Source organism: Neodothiora populina (assembly GCF_041146345.1).
Source record: "Neodothiora populina strain CPC 39397 chromosome Unknown canker_contig_6, whole genome shotgun sequence".
Taxonomy (NCBI): Eukaryota; Fungi; Ascomycota; class Dothideomycetes; order Dothideales; family Dothioraceae; genus Neodothiora; species Neodothiora populina.
Genome location: NW_027191414.1, coordinates 814,696 through 830,990, shown reverse-complemented (window position 1 = coordinate 830,990; position 16,295 = coordinate 814,696). Strand labels below are relative to the sequence as shown.

Sequence of the window (16,295 nt, the reverse complement as noted above, 5' to 3'; positions counted from 1 at the left end):
GGACGAGCATATAGACTGCTACCTTACAAGCGCACGGTCATTTCGAGTCTCATCTCCGGCTCGACTATGACCTCGTTGTGTTTCTGGCGCATTGGTAGAAGCCGAGGTAAGGTTATCATTTGTTCCACGCTCGTTCTGTCGAGCCCGTTGGTGATGTCGAGTATTGATCTTGATTTCCTCGTTGCTCATCTTGCGAGGCTCGGGGAAGATGAGGTGCAGCCTGAAATGTGGATGACCGTTTGCAATTCGGGCTCGGGTTCGAAATATTGGACGGTTGCTCGATCGATGAAGCGACAATTCACGTAGCGATGTTCTGCTATTCCAGTCATAGCCAATCATTTGAGTGGCTCTATTGTTCCTGTCCAATACTGGCCGGCTTATGGTTCAGAGCCCACGTTCGACAGGTTCGTACACAAGTATATAACGTGGTGAATCCAATGTCTTGGATGTTGTGTCGCTGGGAGAGCAATAAGAAGGAGCGACCCAATAGGCTTGTTTGACCATGAGGCCGTTGCGAGAAACCTCGATATTTGACTAGGTAGTCAATATGTCTCTACGCGGACGTTTTAGTAATGAACCATGCCTCGGACAAGGCTGCCGACTCAGCCATGGATATGTCTGGCAACCGAGGGCTGCCATACACACCTAAACCTATTGATTCTCATCCTATTCTTGTACCTGAGAACGTCACCAGACCGCTGCACTTTCTAAATCCGACTCAAGCGACATTTAGACCCGTGAGTCTTCTTGGGAGTGGCATCGACTTCAGATGGTCTTCACGTGACAACCGCAAAGGGCGCCATAAGCTATACGTCTCGGCATCCGCAGAGCAGCGCTCAGGAGAGTCTACTATCGTACCAGAGCCCACAGCTCGTTGGCGGCCAGTCCTTGGAAAGATCTGGCTCATGCTGACGTCCTATCCTATATGGGATATTTCATGGCTAGCGGCTTATATCTATGCTTGGGGAAGCGCTATCTGGATCTTGAACGGCCTCTTCACTTTCCTGCCAAACATTCGTCCTGAATGGACTTTTTCCAACGGGGTTCTGGTAGGTGGAGGTGTAACTGCGTTTGTAGGTATCTGTGTCTTTGAAGTAGGCAGCATCCTTCTTTTCTTCGAAGCCATCAACGCGAACCGGACTGCATGTTTTGGCTGGGCTGTCGAACAAGTCTATCACAACGGCCATGTCCGGTCGAAGATTAGATCCGACCTTGACTTATGTTCGCACCACCATAAAAGGATTCCGAAAAGCCTCCTACGGGCTACACGTGGTACCAAGACCTCTCAAATGGGGGATCAAGCGTATGCAACCAGAATCGGGTGGTCGTGGTTCCCGTCATAGCATGATATGAAGACTCACTACCTGCGAGGTAGGTTTTGCCATGCCGTGGTTATGGCACTAGGCGCTGAATCAGTGCATATGTAGATGTCGGCTTCGTTGCTTCTTCAGGTCAATTGGTAGGTTGTACCATTTTCTGGATCGGTGGGTTCGCCTCTCTCCCGGGAATTGCCAATACGCTGTCCATGCGAGCGGTCGATATGCTCATATGGTTGCCTTTTCTTCTTGGCTCTGTCCTGTTCGTCTTAGCTGGATGGCTTTACATGATTGAAAATCAAACGCGTTGGTGGCTTCCTGCTCCACGTCTTCTGGGCTGGCATATCGGTATGTTTTTGTCACGTTGATCATCACTTGAGCTCAGACTGACGAAGTCGCTTCGAAGGGTTCTGGGATCTGGTGGGAAGTATGACCTCCTATGTTGAATCAAAGTGGAACGCGTCCATAGCTCACAGGTACTCAAGGTATTGGCTTTCTTCTTTCTGCTTGCTTAGGGTTCAATCCTAAGCGATGGGCGCAATCTCAGGCTGCTTGTACCACGGTATGGGCCTCTTGTGCATTCTTGCTCTCCAGCATTTTACAGTGGTATGAGTCGCTGCAGAAATCTCCAGTGGAATGATCAGATCAGAGGAACAGCTGATCAGACCAAGGGTAATTGATGAGCCCATGGCGAACAGGAATCAAGCAAACGGCCACGGCATACCTATGAAGGAAGAACCTGTAATACACAAGCCCTTGGACTCTGTTCCTATGTCGTACAGACGGTGTATTATTATTTAATGATAAGAGTGGTCAGGGTTGCTCTGTTAAGCTCGATCAAACTACCAGAGTACACATATACTCTGGGTTGTTTACATAGCCCCACTTGAGATATCACTGCTCATGGTATCTCCTGTCTTGGTAGGCTCAAATGAGGATATCGGAGACGACTAGATACCGTAAGCTCCTGATTTCAGTGAGTGATGCATACGCAGATAGAACGTGTCTGGTAGACGACACAGCCATCACATGTTTTGCAAGGATAGAACCGCCTGATATGCTTTATCTCTTGCATGCCTTGCCTGCCTTTGTCGAATCGCAGATGTTCAGGATCTCTTATCAAATATAGCTGCATCGTACTTGTGTTTACTCTGCTGCCTGAAATAAGGGGAGTCGTGGGGGTACGACCTCAAAACCGAGTGTGGTATGTCACCAACTTACTAAACGCCCCCACGTCCTTCCAACCGGGTCCCCGCAGATCACTAGATCGATGATAAGACAAGATGACAATGTATCACTGAAATATATGTCAATACCATCGTCTGCAAGTGCTTCGATACGTTCTGTTCGACAAGCAAGTGCAAACGTCGCGATGGACGTCGTGACAATAGCCTCTGTCGACACATCCGGCTTCGGAACCCAGGACGCTGCAGAGTCTGAACGGAGGGCGAAGGTCGTCCAGGGAGTCTTGTTCTCCCGCCGGTTCATCGTTACATATAACGTAGTTTTGTGTTTGATACTACTGTGTCTGACCGCTGTGCACTGGGGCCGAAGAGTCTCCCACACCCGCAATCTGGCAACGGAACAGAATGGAAGCAAGATATCGGATGTCGGGGATACGAATGCTGTTGCAATATCAGCCCCGACCTCGAGTGGCAGCAGCAGCAGTAGCAGTACTTTGACCTCGCCCACGCAAGCAGAAAGGCGAAAGGATGAAGATGAAACTTCTCCTCTCATCAATACTGCTCCTCGGCAGAGATCTCGATCTCTTGCTCTCATGCTAAGATCATGGATGATGTACCAGCCTCCAAATATCCCGGTCATCAACAAGACTCTACCTTCTAACGCGACCAGCGTGGCCGTGCTGCTCTTCATTGGGCTTAACATCTTCTACCTTCTGTTCCGAGTACCTCTGGTCATCTCCTTCGCATTCGTCCTGGCAGACCGGGCCGGCTTACTCTTCGTTGCAAACCTCCCGTTACTATATCTATGCGCCGCAAAGAACCAACCGATAAAGTGGCTGACCGGTCATTCCTATGAGCGACTGAATATAATACATCGTAGACTGGGAGAGTGGATGTGTTTCGTCGCATTGGTACATGCAGCCGGCATGGTAACCACATGGTACACTCTCCTCTCGGAGCATGTCAGCTTCTGGAGGTTCCTGGCGATTCCCCTAGTATGGCTGGGCATTGGGGCTTTTATCGCGTACGAGGCACTATATCTCACGTCGCTGGGAAGTCTCAGGCAACGATTCTACGAACTGTTCCTTGCTCTGCACGTTTTCCTTCAAGTGGCTGCGCTCGGGTTCTTGTTCTTCCACCATCCAGCAACTCGCCTGTACGTAGGGATAGCGCTGGGGATTTTCGCAATCGATCGAGTCGTTTGCCGCCTCGGTCTCAAGACTCGCACTATGGTAGCTGATCTCAGCATCATGGAAGACGGCGAGACTGTGCTACTCTCATCGGATTGGTCCATCACCAAGCAGATATCTTGGTGGCGTCGAAGGTTCGATATCAGGAACGGCTGGCAACCAAGCGAACACGTATTCCTCACAGTCCCAGCACTTTCACGAAAACACATCATCCAAGCCCACCCTTTTACCATCGCCTCCGCTGCGCCAGAAACAAGCAGCGGTGAGCAATCGACCCACGCATGGTTGAACTTCGTGATACGTGCTCACGACGGCTTCTCCCGCGAGTTTCTCCGTTACGCACAATCACATCGATCAGCCGATGTGCGCGTAGATGGCCCGTATGGCTCCCTGCACGCTCTGGAAATGCTAAGAGCAAGCGAGCATGCCGCCGTAGTGGCAGGAGGAACAGGTATAGCCGTAGCATACCCATTACTATGGGACTTACTCTTCAACCACCATACCAAGTCAAGCAACAGCCCTCGACGTGTCACGCTGATCTGGATCGTTCACGACGCAACACATGTCGACTGGATCGGACAGGAGAGACTCGACGAGCTGAAGCACCAAGGTCTCGCCGTCGTGATCCCTCCACCTACACGCAAAGCAGGACAACCCGACGTTGAAGCTCTGCTGCAGGCACTATTGACGACAACAGACTGTCAGACATCTGCCTCGAAAGTTGGCGTTGTCGTCTCGGGACCGGACTCAATGAACCGCACTGCTAGAAACGCGTGTGCACGTCTTGCGTGGCAGGGTCTAGACGTCAATGTATCGGTCGAGAAGTACGGCTGGTGATCGTGTTGGGACTTCTAGGCGTTTACCATAGAGCCCGGCAAGGTTGGTACACTGGACACGCAAATCAATTATTTTCTCTCTCGAATTACGTCCTCTCCTACGTGAAGTATGAGCTGTCACAGAAGGGTCAGTACATTAGGACGTGAGACCATCCTCCACAACAGCTTGTGAAGTGGAAAGATTTGATGTGGGCAGCGGTAGCACCATAAGCCACGCCAAGTTGTCGCGACTTCTTGACGTTAGAAGTGGTGTTGGTTGTACCGCAAGTGAGGCAGGAACGAGAGCATCTAACCTTAAGAGGCGAGTTCCGTTGTTCTAGGTCGCAAGTATAGTAATATGTCGCAAGGTACATGGTTGCACGCTGCAGAATGAACAAGTATTTCAGGCAGCAACAAGAACGGGGCAGTCAAGTCGACACTTTCTACTCTGGTTCAGCGTTATTCGATGCAGAAAGCACATGGTCACAACTATCTCATTGCACTGTGATCAAAGTGGCACGTGACGATGGAGACGACGTTAATAAGAATGGAGGACATTGAAAAGATTTTGAGAGCTTTTGACATGAGCCGCGATTATACATCTGCGACAGCTACATGAATTTGGGGTGTCATAAAAATCCGAATGCAATGCCTTTCCCTTACGCCGTGCTATCCCAACCACAAACCGATGACCACATTTGAGCTGACCCGACGCTTAGTTCATCTGTCTGATGAGAGCGTTGATCTTGTCCTCGCGGTTACCGAGGTCACCACCCTCGACGAAGTGCTTGAACTTGCGAGTGCGGAAACCACCAGTGGGGTTGGAGAGCTTGAAGGGCCAGCAGAAGTTGGAGGCCTGCTTGAAGTTGGGGCCGACGGTGTAGAGCTCGTGAATAAGGTCCTCCATGCAGACAATGCCGTACTGGCCGAGGTTCTCCTCAATGATGGCGTTGTCAGTGAGAGGAATGCGCTGCTTGTTGACCTTTCCGTAACCGCGCTTGTAGACAAGCTCGCGGACGGACTTAAGGTTGGGGTAACCGTAAGCGATGAAAGGCTCGACGATCTTGAGCATCTCAATGGTGGCCTTGGTCAGACGGACGAAAACACCGTTGTTGATCTGAAGAAGACGGAGGAGTTGGAGGGTCTTGCGCTTCTTGGGGTCGATCTTGTTGATACCCTTGATACGGACAACGAAGGCGAGCTTAGGCTCAGCAGGGACGTAGTAAGAACCCTCCTGCTTGGCGACACGGGCAAGGCGGATCTTCTCGCGCTCTGCGTCACGGTACTCCTTCACGTAGGACTCGGCGCGCTTGAAGATGACCTGGCGCTTCTCCTTGTTGGCCTGTGGACAGATGTCAGCAATGCTCCATATAGAAGATCAATGTGATGGCATGACGATGTGATACAGTTGGCTGGTTTTCAGTCCCGAAAGATGGTTAACAAGAGACATCATCGACCCGAGGGTCTAGTCCATTGTGTGGGTAATATCATCATCGAACCAACTAACTGCATCACAGAGCCAGCGTGGAAGGTAGACCTACAGTGCGCTTCTTCTGGAGGTCGGCGGCACGAGCCTCACGAGCCTTCTCCTGGGACTTTCTCTTCTTGAGGAGTGACTCAGGGACGACCTCAGAGGCCAAAGGGACCGAACTGTAAGGAGAGGATTAGCACAGTCAGGTTGACGGATTGATTCCTCCAGGCGGAGAATTGCAGCACAGCGGCATTCTCGGTTGGAGATGAACTAGATGTCTGACGTGGCATTTCAGCCATGTCAGGATCAAAGTCCAAAAATACACTCGCAAGCAAAAGAAAAAGTCTGCACGAGTTTTCACTCAAGACTTCTCTCTTGTTTTGCGGCGTCATCAAACGAGTAAAGAGACAATCAAGTCCTCTCGGTTTGGACTCCCCGGAGGCACATTCTAATGTGGCAGGCTTTACGCTTGACAACAAGAGGACTGCGACCGAAAGTGTATCGAGCTGGCGCTGACGGACAGCGTCTCCAGCGAGCGAACCGACTGTGTCTACAATCCTCTACGATGAAGAGATTATAGATGCAGGACAAGACACATACGTCTTGACGTTGGTAGGAGCCATTGCGAAAGTTGTCGAGCTGGGTTGTCGATTGGTCGGTGGTCGTCGTGCTGCTGGAAGAAGGAAGAGAAATCCTCAGCGAAAATCCAAGATTGCATTTGTGAATTGTCGGCGCCGCTCCGTGCGCGCTAGAACTCTTGGCATTGATGCTAGCGCGAATATGCTACAAGTATTGAGCCCGAGTCGGCGTCTCAGGGTCGCAGACTTTACTTGTGTCAGGCCTTACCAGTGCTGCTGGATTGTGGAGTTACGGGACCACAGATATCACATATCTTGAGCTATATGATTATCGAATCTCTGATTTTGGACATTTGTTCATATCTGCCCGGCGACTTCTATATCGCCTCGGATGAGCGTGAATCAGCTAACGTTACACGAGGAAGTCAGACGGGCACGACTCCTTGGCCTGCGCATTAAGACTCTTTAGTGAATCAACCATCCGTGTTTCAAGCTGCTCTGTATTCCTTTGCCATTGACTATGGAGCTGAGATCAGATCAAGCGGCAAGGTCAAAGGCAGCCTTCGGGCTTAGATCGTAGACGATCTTGTAGCGGACGCTTCAGTATGGGTTACTGACTAAGTCGAGTAAAGAGAGTATTTGAGTCCTCCCCTATACACGAGAACTTCTGAGAAGCCTCCCGGTATGATCATGAGTCAATCAGAGTCACTTAAGACGGGAGCGCTGTCAGTGGTTGGACTCCATTATAGAGCTCTGCGTGACCACAGGCGACCCGACTCCTCGGCCTCACTCAATCCATGCACGAGCGCTCGGGGACCGGACTGCAGCGACGCCACAGTCACCAACGGACCAAGAGAAATGCGGCTGTTGGGAAGCAGTACACTCATCACAGAACCGCCGGAATGTCCTACGCGAGAGTAGCCGAGTAGTATCCAAGTGTCACTTCGCGAGCTCACCTACCTTGAACTTTGCGGAGGATCCATTCGAAGCGAATGGCCTGCCGAAGCCGGGGCCTATGAGCATTGTTGCTCAATTCACACACGAAGTCTACGGTTGATTGGTCAGGCCCGGCCAGGCGAGTGAACAAGGAATGGGTAACACCCCAGGTATGGCAATTATGCATACAACTCACGTTCTTTCGAGGCTTACAGTAATCCCGAGCTGGCCGAATTTGGTGCAATATGTCGACACAGGATAGCAGGCATCTAGCCTCCAACAGATGATAGAAATCTGCTGACCGCAGATCATATGAGGGAGGTTCCGCTCGTGCAGTCAGATAAGTTTTCAAGATGTATAGCAAGACACAGGTTATGTACACCGCGCTGGAGGCATTCCTCGGTTACATGAGAGGTAACTGTTCGGGAGAGATGCGGAACGGGGACTCGGACAGAACACTGTTGAATGAAAACCAATCAATCTAGCCGTTTTCGGATCTTGATTCTAGGCGACTTTCGAGAGGTTGTTGTACATAGATGCGGTATACATTTTCTCTAGTGGTGAGCATCACCCTCCTCGAAGATGGACTCGTCGAACCAGTCCTCAGCAGGGGCAGCAGCGCCGCCCTCGGCCTGACCCTCAACCTCAGGAACCTGGCTCTCGTAGGCGGAGAGCTCGCTGGCAATGTCGGCCTCCTCGGGGGATGCAGGAGCCTTAGGAATGGAGAAGGTCTGGACGTGGGCCTCGGCGTCAGAGGGCTTGACGGCGGGGGTCTTATAGGCCTTGAGCTCCTTCAGGTAGAGGTCTTGAACCAAGTCGGCTAGCAGAGATGTGTTAGAAATAGTCCATGCGATCATGACAGACGGCTGAGGCTCTTTGTATACCTTGACGGACAGCGGAGGGAGTGATGAAAGTGCGGCGGAAGGTCATGCCGTTCTGGAGCCGGGCCACACGGGCAAGAGACTGGCGCTGTGGAGTGTTAGTCAACTGGGTCGCAATAAAAACTGCAAGCTCTCGAGAAGCATACCGAGGCCCTGATTGATTGAGCGAGCATGTTTGCGGCGTGATTTGGCAATGGATATCAAAGCTGCTCTCTGCTATGCTGCGCGCCCGCTGCTGGTGTTGAAGTTGCTGCACCGGAAGAGTTGACGCTCGGACCACCGACTTCCACGCGGTATGTCCCGTGCAACAATCTTGGAAGTCTTGGAAAGGAAGGTCCGGTCACGTGAAGCAGGGACGCCCGCAAGGGAATGTGATCGAAGACTTCAACCACATATCATTGTGCTTACCTGGACCAGCCACATTCACTTCTGCAACCCACTCGCCGCCAACTGCTCATCCTGGTACCCTCAGCAGACGACATCTGTATAACAAGCAGAAGACGACGCAGAGGCCACCATCAGCAGTTGTTGCCCATCCTCGAGTTAGCATCTTCTACGCCCAAACCTTTCTGTGACGAGCAAGGCATCCGTCTGCTCTTCTTCCACGGACGCCTTCACTGGCTTGACGGTTCAGCGTGTGATTTCGACAATTCGAGCTCTTCATCGCTTCATTCTGCCTATCTTCGCATACGCAGATTATACGCAGACGTGCAACCATCTCATCGACGCCGCTCTTTTCTCCCCAGACTCCTGTGACAATTTCTTCGCGCCACTTGACGTTTGGGTGAGTGTCGCAATCTGTCCGACTTGATTTGTCGCCCTCTCGCCTTAATCATTTCTCTCTACCCTCGTACATAGCGCTCGCCATACCACTTACCTCATAATTTGACCCTCCTTTGCGTTGACTGAAATCGTACCTTACTAATCACTCGTGCCTCATCAGTCGCTGGTTACCCACCAGACTTGACTTATTCAGTCTGATTTCTGTCGCGACCGAAGAACACCGGCAAACTGTATTCGCCGCTCTTCATCCGTTGCTGCGCTAAGAAACACGACCTCAGAGTCACTGCTAAATCGATCAAGAAAAGATCCAGCTCTCGCTTCCTGCAAGAGAAGAGAAAGATTTCCATTAACAATTCGAACAAACCAAAAATGGTACCGTTCCTTTCCCCTGGGGCGATTCCCGAGCCCGAGCCTCAACCTGAGGTTGCTCCCGACTGGGAGCAGAATCTTAATGTGCGCATGATGTGTCCCGAATGCAGAGAAGACCCCCCAAACCTCGTTGAAGACACTCGTGCCGGAGATGTCATCTGCGAATCTTGTGGCATTGTCCTCTCGCAGCGCGGTATCGACCTGCGTGCCGAATGGCGCACCTTTGCCAACGACGATCAGGGCAACGATGATCCATCCCGTGTCGGTGATGCGCCTAATCTGCTCCTGAACGGCAACCAGCTGCAGACCAACATCGCCTTTGGTGACGGTTCGATGCGCAGCAAGGATTTGCATCGCGCTCAGAACAAGGCAACTGCTGACAAGGGCAACAAGAATCTGCTGCAGGCATTCAAGCAGATTGGTGCATACTGTGACTCCTACCACCTCCCGCAGATCGTCTCAGATGGCGCAAAGCACATCTACAAGGACGCAGAGGAGTCCAAGCTTTTCAAAGGCAAGTCGCAAGAGGCAGTCATCGCTGGATGCATCTTCATATCCTGCCGTCGCAACAACGTGCCTCGTACCTTTCGCGAAATCTTCGACATGACGCACGTGTCCAAGAAGGAGATTGGGAGGGTGTTCAAGCTTCTGGAGAAATTCCTCATGACGCAAGACAAGCACAAGGCGGGCAGCACAAAGGTCATCGCAAATGGTAAGTCTTACGATGCGTGTATACATATGATAGTGATGTTAATCTGCGTGCTCAAGGCGTGGTTGCCATGAACGAGACTTACCAGGCCACTTCGACCACCAATCCTGGAGAGCTCTGCGCTCGTTTCTGTAGTGCCCTCGGCCTGGATCAGCGTTGCACCAACGTGGCCATTGACCTTGCCGGACAGATGGCTAATGTCGGCGCACTTGCTGGCCGTTCACCTCTGTCTGGTGCAGCTGCTTGCATCTACATGGCTAGTTACCTGATGGGACAGGGACGAACACCGAAGCAGATCAGCGAAGCCGCTAAGGTCAGCGACAGCACGATTCGCAATGCGTACAAGAGTCTCTACGCGGAGAAGGACAAGCTTATCCTACCAGAGTGGCTCGAGAGAGGAGGCGACAAAGAGAACTTGCCAAAGCCATCATGAGGTCTCAGGCATACTTTTGCAAAGATGTCTCATGAGCTGGCCACATTGCTCTGCTTCAGGACTGCATCAACATACTATCGAGTCGAAGGGTACACAAGCTTCACGAGTCAAGCTTCCTCGGCCTCCCAAAATTGACAAAGATTGCTTCGGCAAATGACGACGATACACGGAAAAGACAAAAAGAGAGATTGCGAAGATTTTGTTTCGGGTGTCATTGATTATCTGACAGACCGTCTGGGGGTCGTTGATGGGATCCACAAGCTCGACGTAGTTTGCCGCCGCGCACTTTGCGCATTGACTGAGATTGAGAAAACTACCTTAGTGGTACATGGAAAAGCAGAAAACAAATTTACAGAGGATGTTTTTGTTGGGGGTCATGATTCATTTGAGAAGTTGGTCTGAGACCATCGGTCGACAAGTGCCAGTCTGTAATTTACCAGAGGTAGCTTTACCGCAGAGATGTCGAGTCGACCAGTAATGCTTAGTTACACTACATTGCCATTTGCCAGACACGGCCTTTGTGTGCACATTGTCCTTGCTCATCGTGTCGTCTTTCGAGGAGCAGCATCAGCCTTAAGCTGTCTGCCTGCCTCTTTCTGTAGTTCGTCCCAGCCGCTAGTGACCTTGAATTTCGACGAGGACGCAGGTTCGGCATGAGTGTCTCGGCCAGGTGGAGCAGGCGACGACGACGACACTGCAACTTCTCGTGCAGAAGAAGACTCGGTATCCGGAACGAAACCCAGGTCGAACCGAGCTAGGTATTGATAAGCCCTTCCCACACTTTCATCTCTAGCAATATCCGCGGCCTTGTTGATGTGATTGACCCGCTCCTGCATGATCTTCATCTTATTCTTGATCTCCTGCCTGCGCACGCGTTCCTCGAGCTGCAGAGTAACAAAGTCGTGGGGCCCGGCATGATCACTTTCGTGTTCTAGCGCCGGAGGCTCCTCGCCCTCGAGATCCTTGCAGTGCTCTTGGATATCCCGTGCTTGTTTGACCAGATTCTTGATACTCTCGAGCGTCTTTGCGGCCACGGCATGTCTGTGCGTGCAGATGTACTGGCCGGCCAGCGACGACGATGACGACGTTGCGCTCAAGACAGCCTGAGGATCCGGCAGGGCGCGAAACGGAGCGCCCATGACCTCGACTTGCCGGATGAAGACATTGCAGGTCAGACGCAGCTTGTACAGAGCGAGCAGCTCTTCCTGCCGCACTGTGAAGAGCTTGTCCGCGAGCTCTTGGTCTGTTGGTGCGTGGGAGGGACGTGGGGGTGTGGCGGCCAGGCGGGCGCGACGGGATGCTCTGCTGGGAGCTACTTTTAAGGCGGCGCGGCGCATTGGGGCGGTGGAATGAGGTGTTGTTACAGTAGTGGCTGTGTTATGCAGGACGTGGATAGAGGAGGGATATCTTGCTTGGTTGATGGTTGCCACTCGAGTGTTGGTATGTAAGTGTTGCCGGGCTTTCGCACCTTCCTTACCGTATCTACAGTAATGGTCAAGACCAAGTTGGACCTACGATTATTGTCCCTCTTACAGCTGTGAATAAGATGCTATGATGACTCTGCAAAGGGGTTTTACTTGTATTCATAGATATCGATAGCGCTACAATTCATTCGACAATGCACATACAGTATGCTTGAATCCATTTGATGATCGGTCAGATTTAATGGAGAGTGATTCAAGGTAAAGGGCATCTGCCCCGCAGACGAACTCTTGGCACGCGGTGTGGGTGAGAAAGACGAGAAAGATGAGAAAGGGCAGGAGCGGCAAGTGCCGTGCAGAAAGCAGGCAGGCGCGAAATCTGAGTGTGGGCTGGCCGTGAGTGGCAGCGAAAGTTCGTCGCCGCAACCTGGGAATTGTTACAGCCGTCTTGTTGTTTTCACCTCACACCGCCATCCCTTCATTCAAGGCATTTACTGGTCAAGATCAACGAGGTCTCTCGAATCACCGGCAAAAGCAAGCGGTCGCCCAACATGTCTCGCTTTTTCTACGGCAGCGACAGCTCCAGCGAGGGTTCCTCCGACGAGGAAGAGCTTTACAGCGAGGAGGAGGCAGAAAAGTCCGAGCAGGAGTCTTCTTCGGAAGAGTCCGAGGACGAGGACGACGACGACGAGGACAGTGATTCCAGCGATGAAGAAGGAGGAAAGACGGGAGCCAACCGCTTCTTGAAGGAGGCTTCAGACGACTCGGACAGCGAAGAGGAGGACAAAGTCACCATCGTCAAGAGTGCAAAGGACAAGCGTTTCGACGAGCTCGAGTCTATCATCAAACTCATCGACAATGCCATCAAGATCAGCGACTGGGGTGTCATCTCTGACAGTGCGTATACCACGTTTCGGCCGACTGCGCGGGCGCGCAATGCTGCGTCTAGCCTTTGACCTCTGATTCATGACGCTGAGCACCACTGACATTCTGCGACTAGACTTTGACAAGATGAATCGATTACTACCAACTCTCGTCCGCGACAACAACGGCAAGCCCCCAAAGATGTACATCAAGACCATCTCCGAGCTCGAGTCTCTCATGCTCGAGGCGGTGGAGAAGCAAAAGGTCACTCCCAAGAAGCTCAGCCCGCCCGCCGCAAAGGGTCTGAATGCTATGCGCCAAAAGATCCGCAAGAACAACAAGGAGTACGAGTCCGACATCAAGGCTTTCCGTGACAACGCCGATGACTTCATGAAGGATGAGATTGTCGAGGAGCCCACCGCTGCAGCACCCAAGAAGGCCAAGAAGTCTTCTGCCGCCGCATTCGACGCTCCTGCTGGAGACGAAGACGACGGCTTCACAATGGTCGGCGCCGGCGGCAAGGCCATGACTTTCACCCCCGAGAGCATCCTGAAGCACCTCCGCACCATTGTCGAGTCCCGTGGTCGCAAGAACACCGACCGCCTCGAGCAGATCCGCACCATGGAGAAGCTTCTCGAGGTTGCCGTCTCCGACTACCAGAGAATCCGCGTCCTCCTTACCGTCATCTCCACCCGCTTTGACCTGAACGCCGGATCTGGCAACCAGATGAGCCAGGAGCAGTGGAAGGCCGCTCAACAGGAGATTGCTCGTCTTCTCAGCATCCTCGAGGCCAGCCCCAACCTGATCGTCATCGAAAACGCCGAGGAGTGGGAGGATGACGACAAGCAACCCACCATCGACGAGAAGGAGACCTTCAAGATTCCCGGGAGCGTCATCTCTTTCGTTGAGAGACTCGACGACGAGCTCACCCGTGTCCTCCAGGCCATTGACCCCCACACTGCCGAATACGTCGAGAGACTCAGCGACGAAGCTTCTCTATATGCCAACATCGTCCGCGCTCAGCTCTACGCCGAGCGTCTCACTGCTGACGCCAAGCTTGAGGCCGTCCCCGAGACCGCCAGTCGCATTGTCATGCGTAGACTGGAGCACATCTACTTCAAGCCTTCTCAGGTCATCGACATCCTCGAGGAGAAGACGTGGAACGAGCTACCAAGCACTCTTAACTCCACCATCACTCCTCGCACCACCACTGTCGACGCCACTGCTCTCGTCTCGACCCTCTGCACCTACCTCTTCACCCACAGTGAGGGCATCCTTCGCGCCCGCGCCATGCTTTGCCAGGTCTACCACCTCGCTCTTCACGACCAATACTACAAGGCCCGCGATATGATGCTCATGTCCCATCTCCAGGAGACCATTGGCAGCTTCGACGTCAACACCCAGATCCTGTTCAACCGCACGCTGACCCAGGTCGGTCTCTGTGCCTTCCGCGCTGGTCTTGTCTACGAGGCCCAGAACTCCCTACAAGAGATCTGCGGTAGTCAGAGACAAAAGGAGCTCTTGGCTCAAGGTCTGCAGATGCAGCGTTACTCTCAAATCACCCCCGAGCAGGAGCGTCTCGAGCGCCAGCGTCAACTTCCATTCCACATGCACATCAACCTCGAGTTGCTCGAGTGTGTATACCTTACCTGCTCTATGCTTCTCGAGATTCCTCTTCTTGCTCAGGTCGGCTCCTCGCCTGACGTCAGAAAGAGGGTGATCAGCAAGTCATACAGACGTATGTTGGAGTACCACGAGCGCCAGATCTTCACCGGTCCCCCTGAGAACACCCGTGACCACGTCATGCAGGCATCAAAGGCTCTGGCCCAGGGCGAGTGGCGAAAGGCCGCCGACTTCATCACTTCGATCAAGATCTGGGAACTCTTGCCGCAAGCACCCAAAATCAAGACCATGTTGGAGGAGCAGATCCAAGAGGAGGGTCTCCGCACCTACCTTTTCACCTACGCACCATTCTACGACACACTCTCCGTTGGCAAGCTGGCTTCCATGTTCGACCTTTCCGAGCGCAAGGTCGCCGCCATTGTCAGCAAGATGATCAGCCACGAGGAGCTCGCCGCTGCTCTCGACCAGGTCAACAGCGCCATCATCTTCAGAAAGGGTGTCGAGCTCAGCAGACTGCAGAGCTTGGCTCTCACCCTCTCAGACAAGGCATCCGGCCTCATCGAGAGCAACGAGAGGACGCTGGAGCAGAGGACACAGGGCACAGCCAACGCCTTCGAGAGGCAAGGCGGCCAAAGAGGCGGCCGCGGAGGTGCCAGAGGAGGCAGAGGCGGCCGTGGCGGTCTCCGTGGTGGCCGAGGTGGTCAAGGATTCCAGGGAGGCGTCTTGGGTAATGCTATCAGGTCTTGAGAGTAGAGTCACAGCGCAGACTGGTGGCTGGCGTTTTTTTTCCAATATTACTTGCACTGTTGTAGAGCAAGAAAGAAAGTTTGTCCGAAAGTTTTTATTAGCATTTCCAGGTAGACTGCAACAAAAAAAGCAACGATGCACGGATTCAATGGTAAACTTGATTGCACAATTCACGTGTTATAACAAAATGGCGTCTGCCCTTTCCCCTCCCCTTCATCTCTTATATCGATTGCCTATTAAATCATGAAAACCCCCTCCTGTTCGGAGAGGAGAGCGAGATTGACCATCAGATACAGCATATGCCTCGGTCAGAAGATGAGATCCAGAGGAATCGGCCCGATTCCCATCGCGGGCTGACAGGTCGCGAAGTTGGCATCAAAGGACCATCATCTCCCAGACAGATACTTGTAGCTAAGGTACCTTAAGATAGGGCTTCAGACCGCCAAGGATCATCATCGCTTCGACAAAGTCCGCCAGAAAGAGGACCAGGCCCAGGCTCGCGACCAAGAAAGGGAAACACAAAGAAAAGAAATGCATTAACACGACTACCACCAGCAGCATATCAGCCATCCCAGTCCATTCCCTGATAGCCAAGACTCGTGCTGACGACGACGAAGACGACTACCGAACACGGCTGCGACACCTTTTGTCACCAGGATGCGTGCTCGGTACTTGTGGTGTGTGGGGTTGAATTGGATTGGATGCATTGGGAAGGAAGAATCGAAAGGGAATAGTCCCAGAAAAGGACGCTACGGCATTTTTGTCGTTTCGGGCTTTTCGGCTGAGGGATTAGCAGATGGAGACTTGCTTGGGCTTGCGTAAGATATCTACATGTGCATGCACGATGCTGCATACAGTACATGCATGCATGCATCTGCATGGGGTGGGGGGTAATGGGTGGATGCAGGCATCTATGTATAAACAGTAAGGTATGTATGCATCACCCATGTGTGTGGAGAGAGAGAGAGAGAGAGA

At 52.5% G+C, this 16,295-nt stretch overlaps 5 protein-coding genes across 5 annotated transcripts; 3 read left to right on the top strand and 2 right to left on the bottom strand.

Annotated features, from left to right (window-relative positions):
• Positions 1–2,688: 2,688 nt before the first annotated feature.
• Positions 2,689–4,527, top strand: AAFC00_005901 (uncharacterized protein; the record flags this gene model as incomplete). Its single annotated transcript, XM_069345761.1, has 1 exon — positions 2,689–4,527. The coding sequence occupies one exon, from the start codon at positions 2,689–2,691 to the stop codon at positions 4,525–4,527; it is 1,839 nt and encodes a 612-aa protein (XP_069197962.1).
• Positions 4,528–5,220: 693 nt separating this feature from the next.
• Positions 5,221–6,599, bottom strand: AAFC00_005900 (60S ribosomal protein uL30; the record flags this gene model as incomplete). The annotated part of the gene is made up of 3 exons (XM_069345760.1): positions 5,221–5,847; positions 6,047–6,155; positions 6,577–6,599. The coding sequence occupies 3 exons, from the start codon at positions 6,597–6,599 to the stop codon at positions 5,221–5,223; spliced, it is 759 nt and encodes a 252-aa protein (XP_069197961.1).
• Positions 6,600–8,044: 1,445 nt separating this feature from the next.
• AAFC00_005899 (uncharacterized protein) lies at positions 8,045–8,544 on the bottom strand (the record flags this gene model as incomplete). Its single annotated transcript, XM_069345759.1, has 3 exons — positions 8,045–8,310; positions 8,375–8,459; positions 8,518–8,544. The coding sequence occupies 3 exons, from the start codon at positions 8,542–8,544 to the stop codon at positions 8,045–8,047; spliced, it is 378 nt and encodes a 125-aa protein (XP_069197960.1).
• A 979-nt stretch (positions 8,545–9,523) lies between these two features.
• AAFC00_005898 (uncharacterized protein) lies at positions 9,524–10,665 on the top strand (the record flags this gene model as incomplete). Its single annotated transcript, XM_069345758.1, has 2 exons — positions 9,524–10,235; positions 10,292–10,665. The coding sequence occupies 2 exons, from the start codon at positions 9,524–9,526 to the stop codon at positions 10,663–10,665; spliced, it is 1,086 nt and encodes a 361-aa protein (XP_069197959.1).
• A 1,972-nt stretch (positions 10,666–12,637) lies between these two features.
• Positions 12,638–15,320, top strand: AAFC00_005897 (uncharacterized protein; the record flags this gene model as incomplete). Its single annotated transcript, XM_069345756.1, has 2 exons — positions 12,638–12,983; positions 13,087–15,320. 2 exons carry the CDS (start codon positions 12,638–12,640, stop codon positions 15,318–15,320), a joined length of 2,580 nt encoding a protein of 859 aa, XP_069197958.1.
• Between the last annotated feature and the right edge of the window lie 975 nt (positions 15,321–16,295).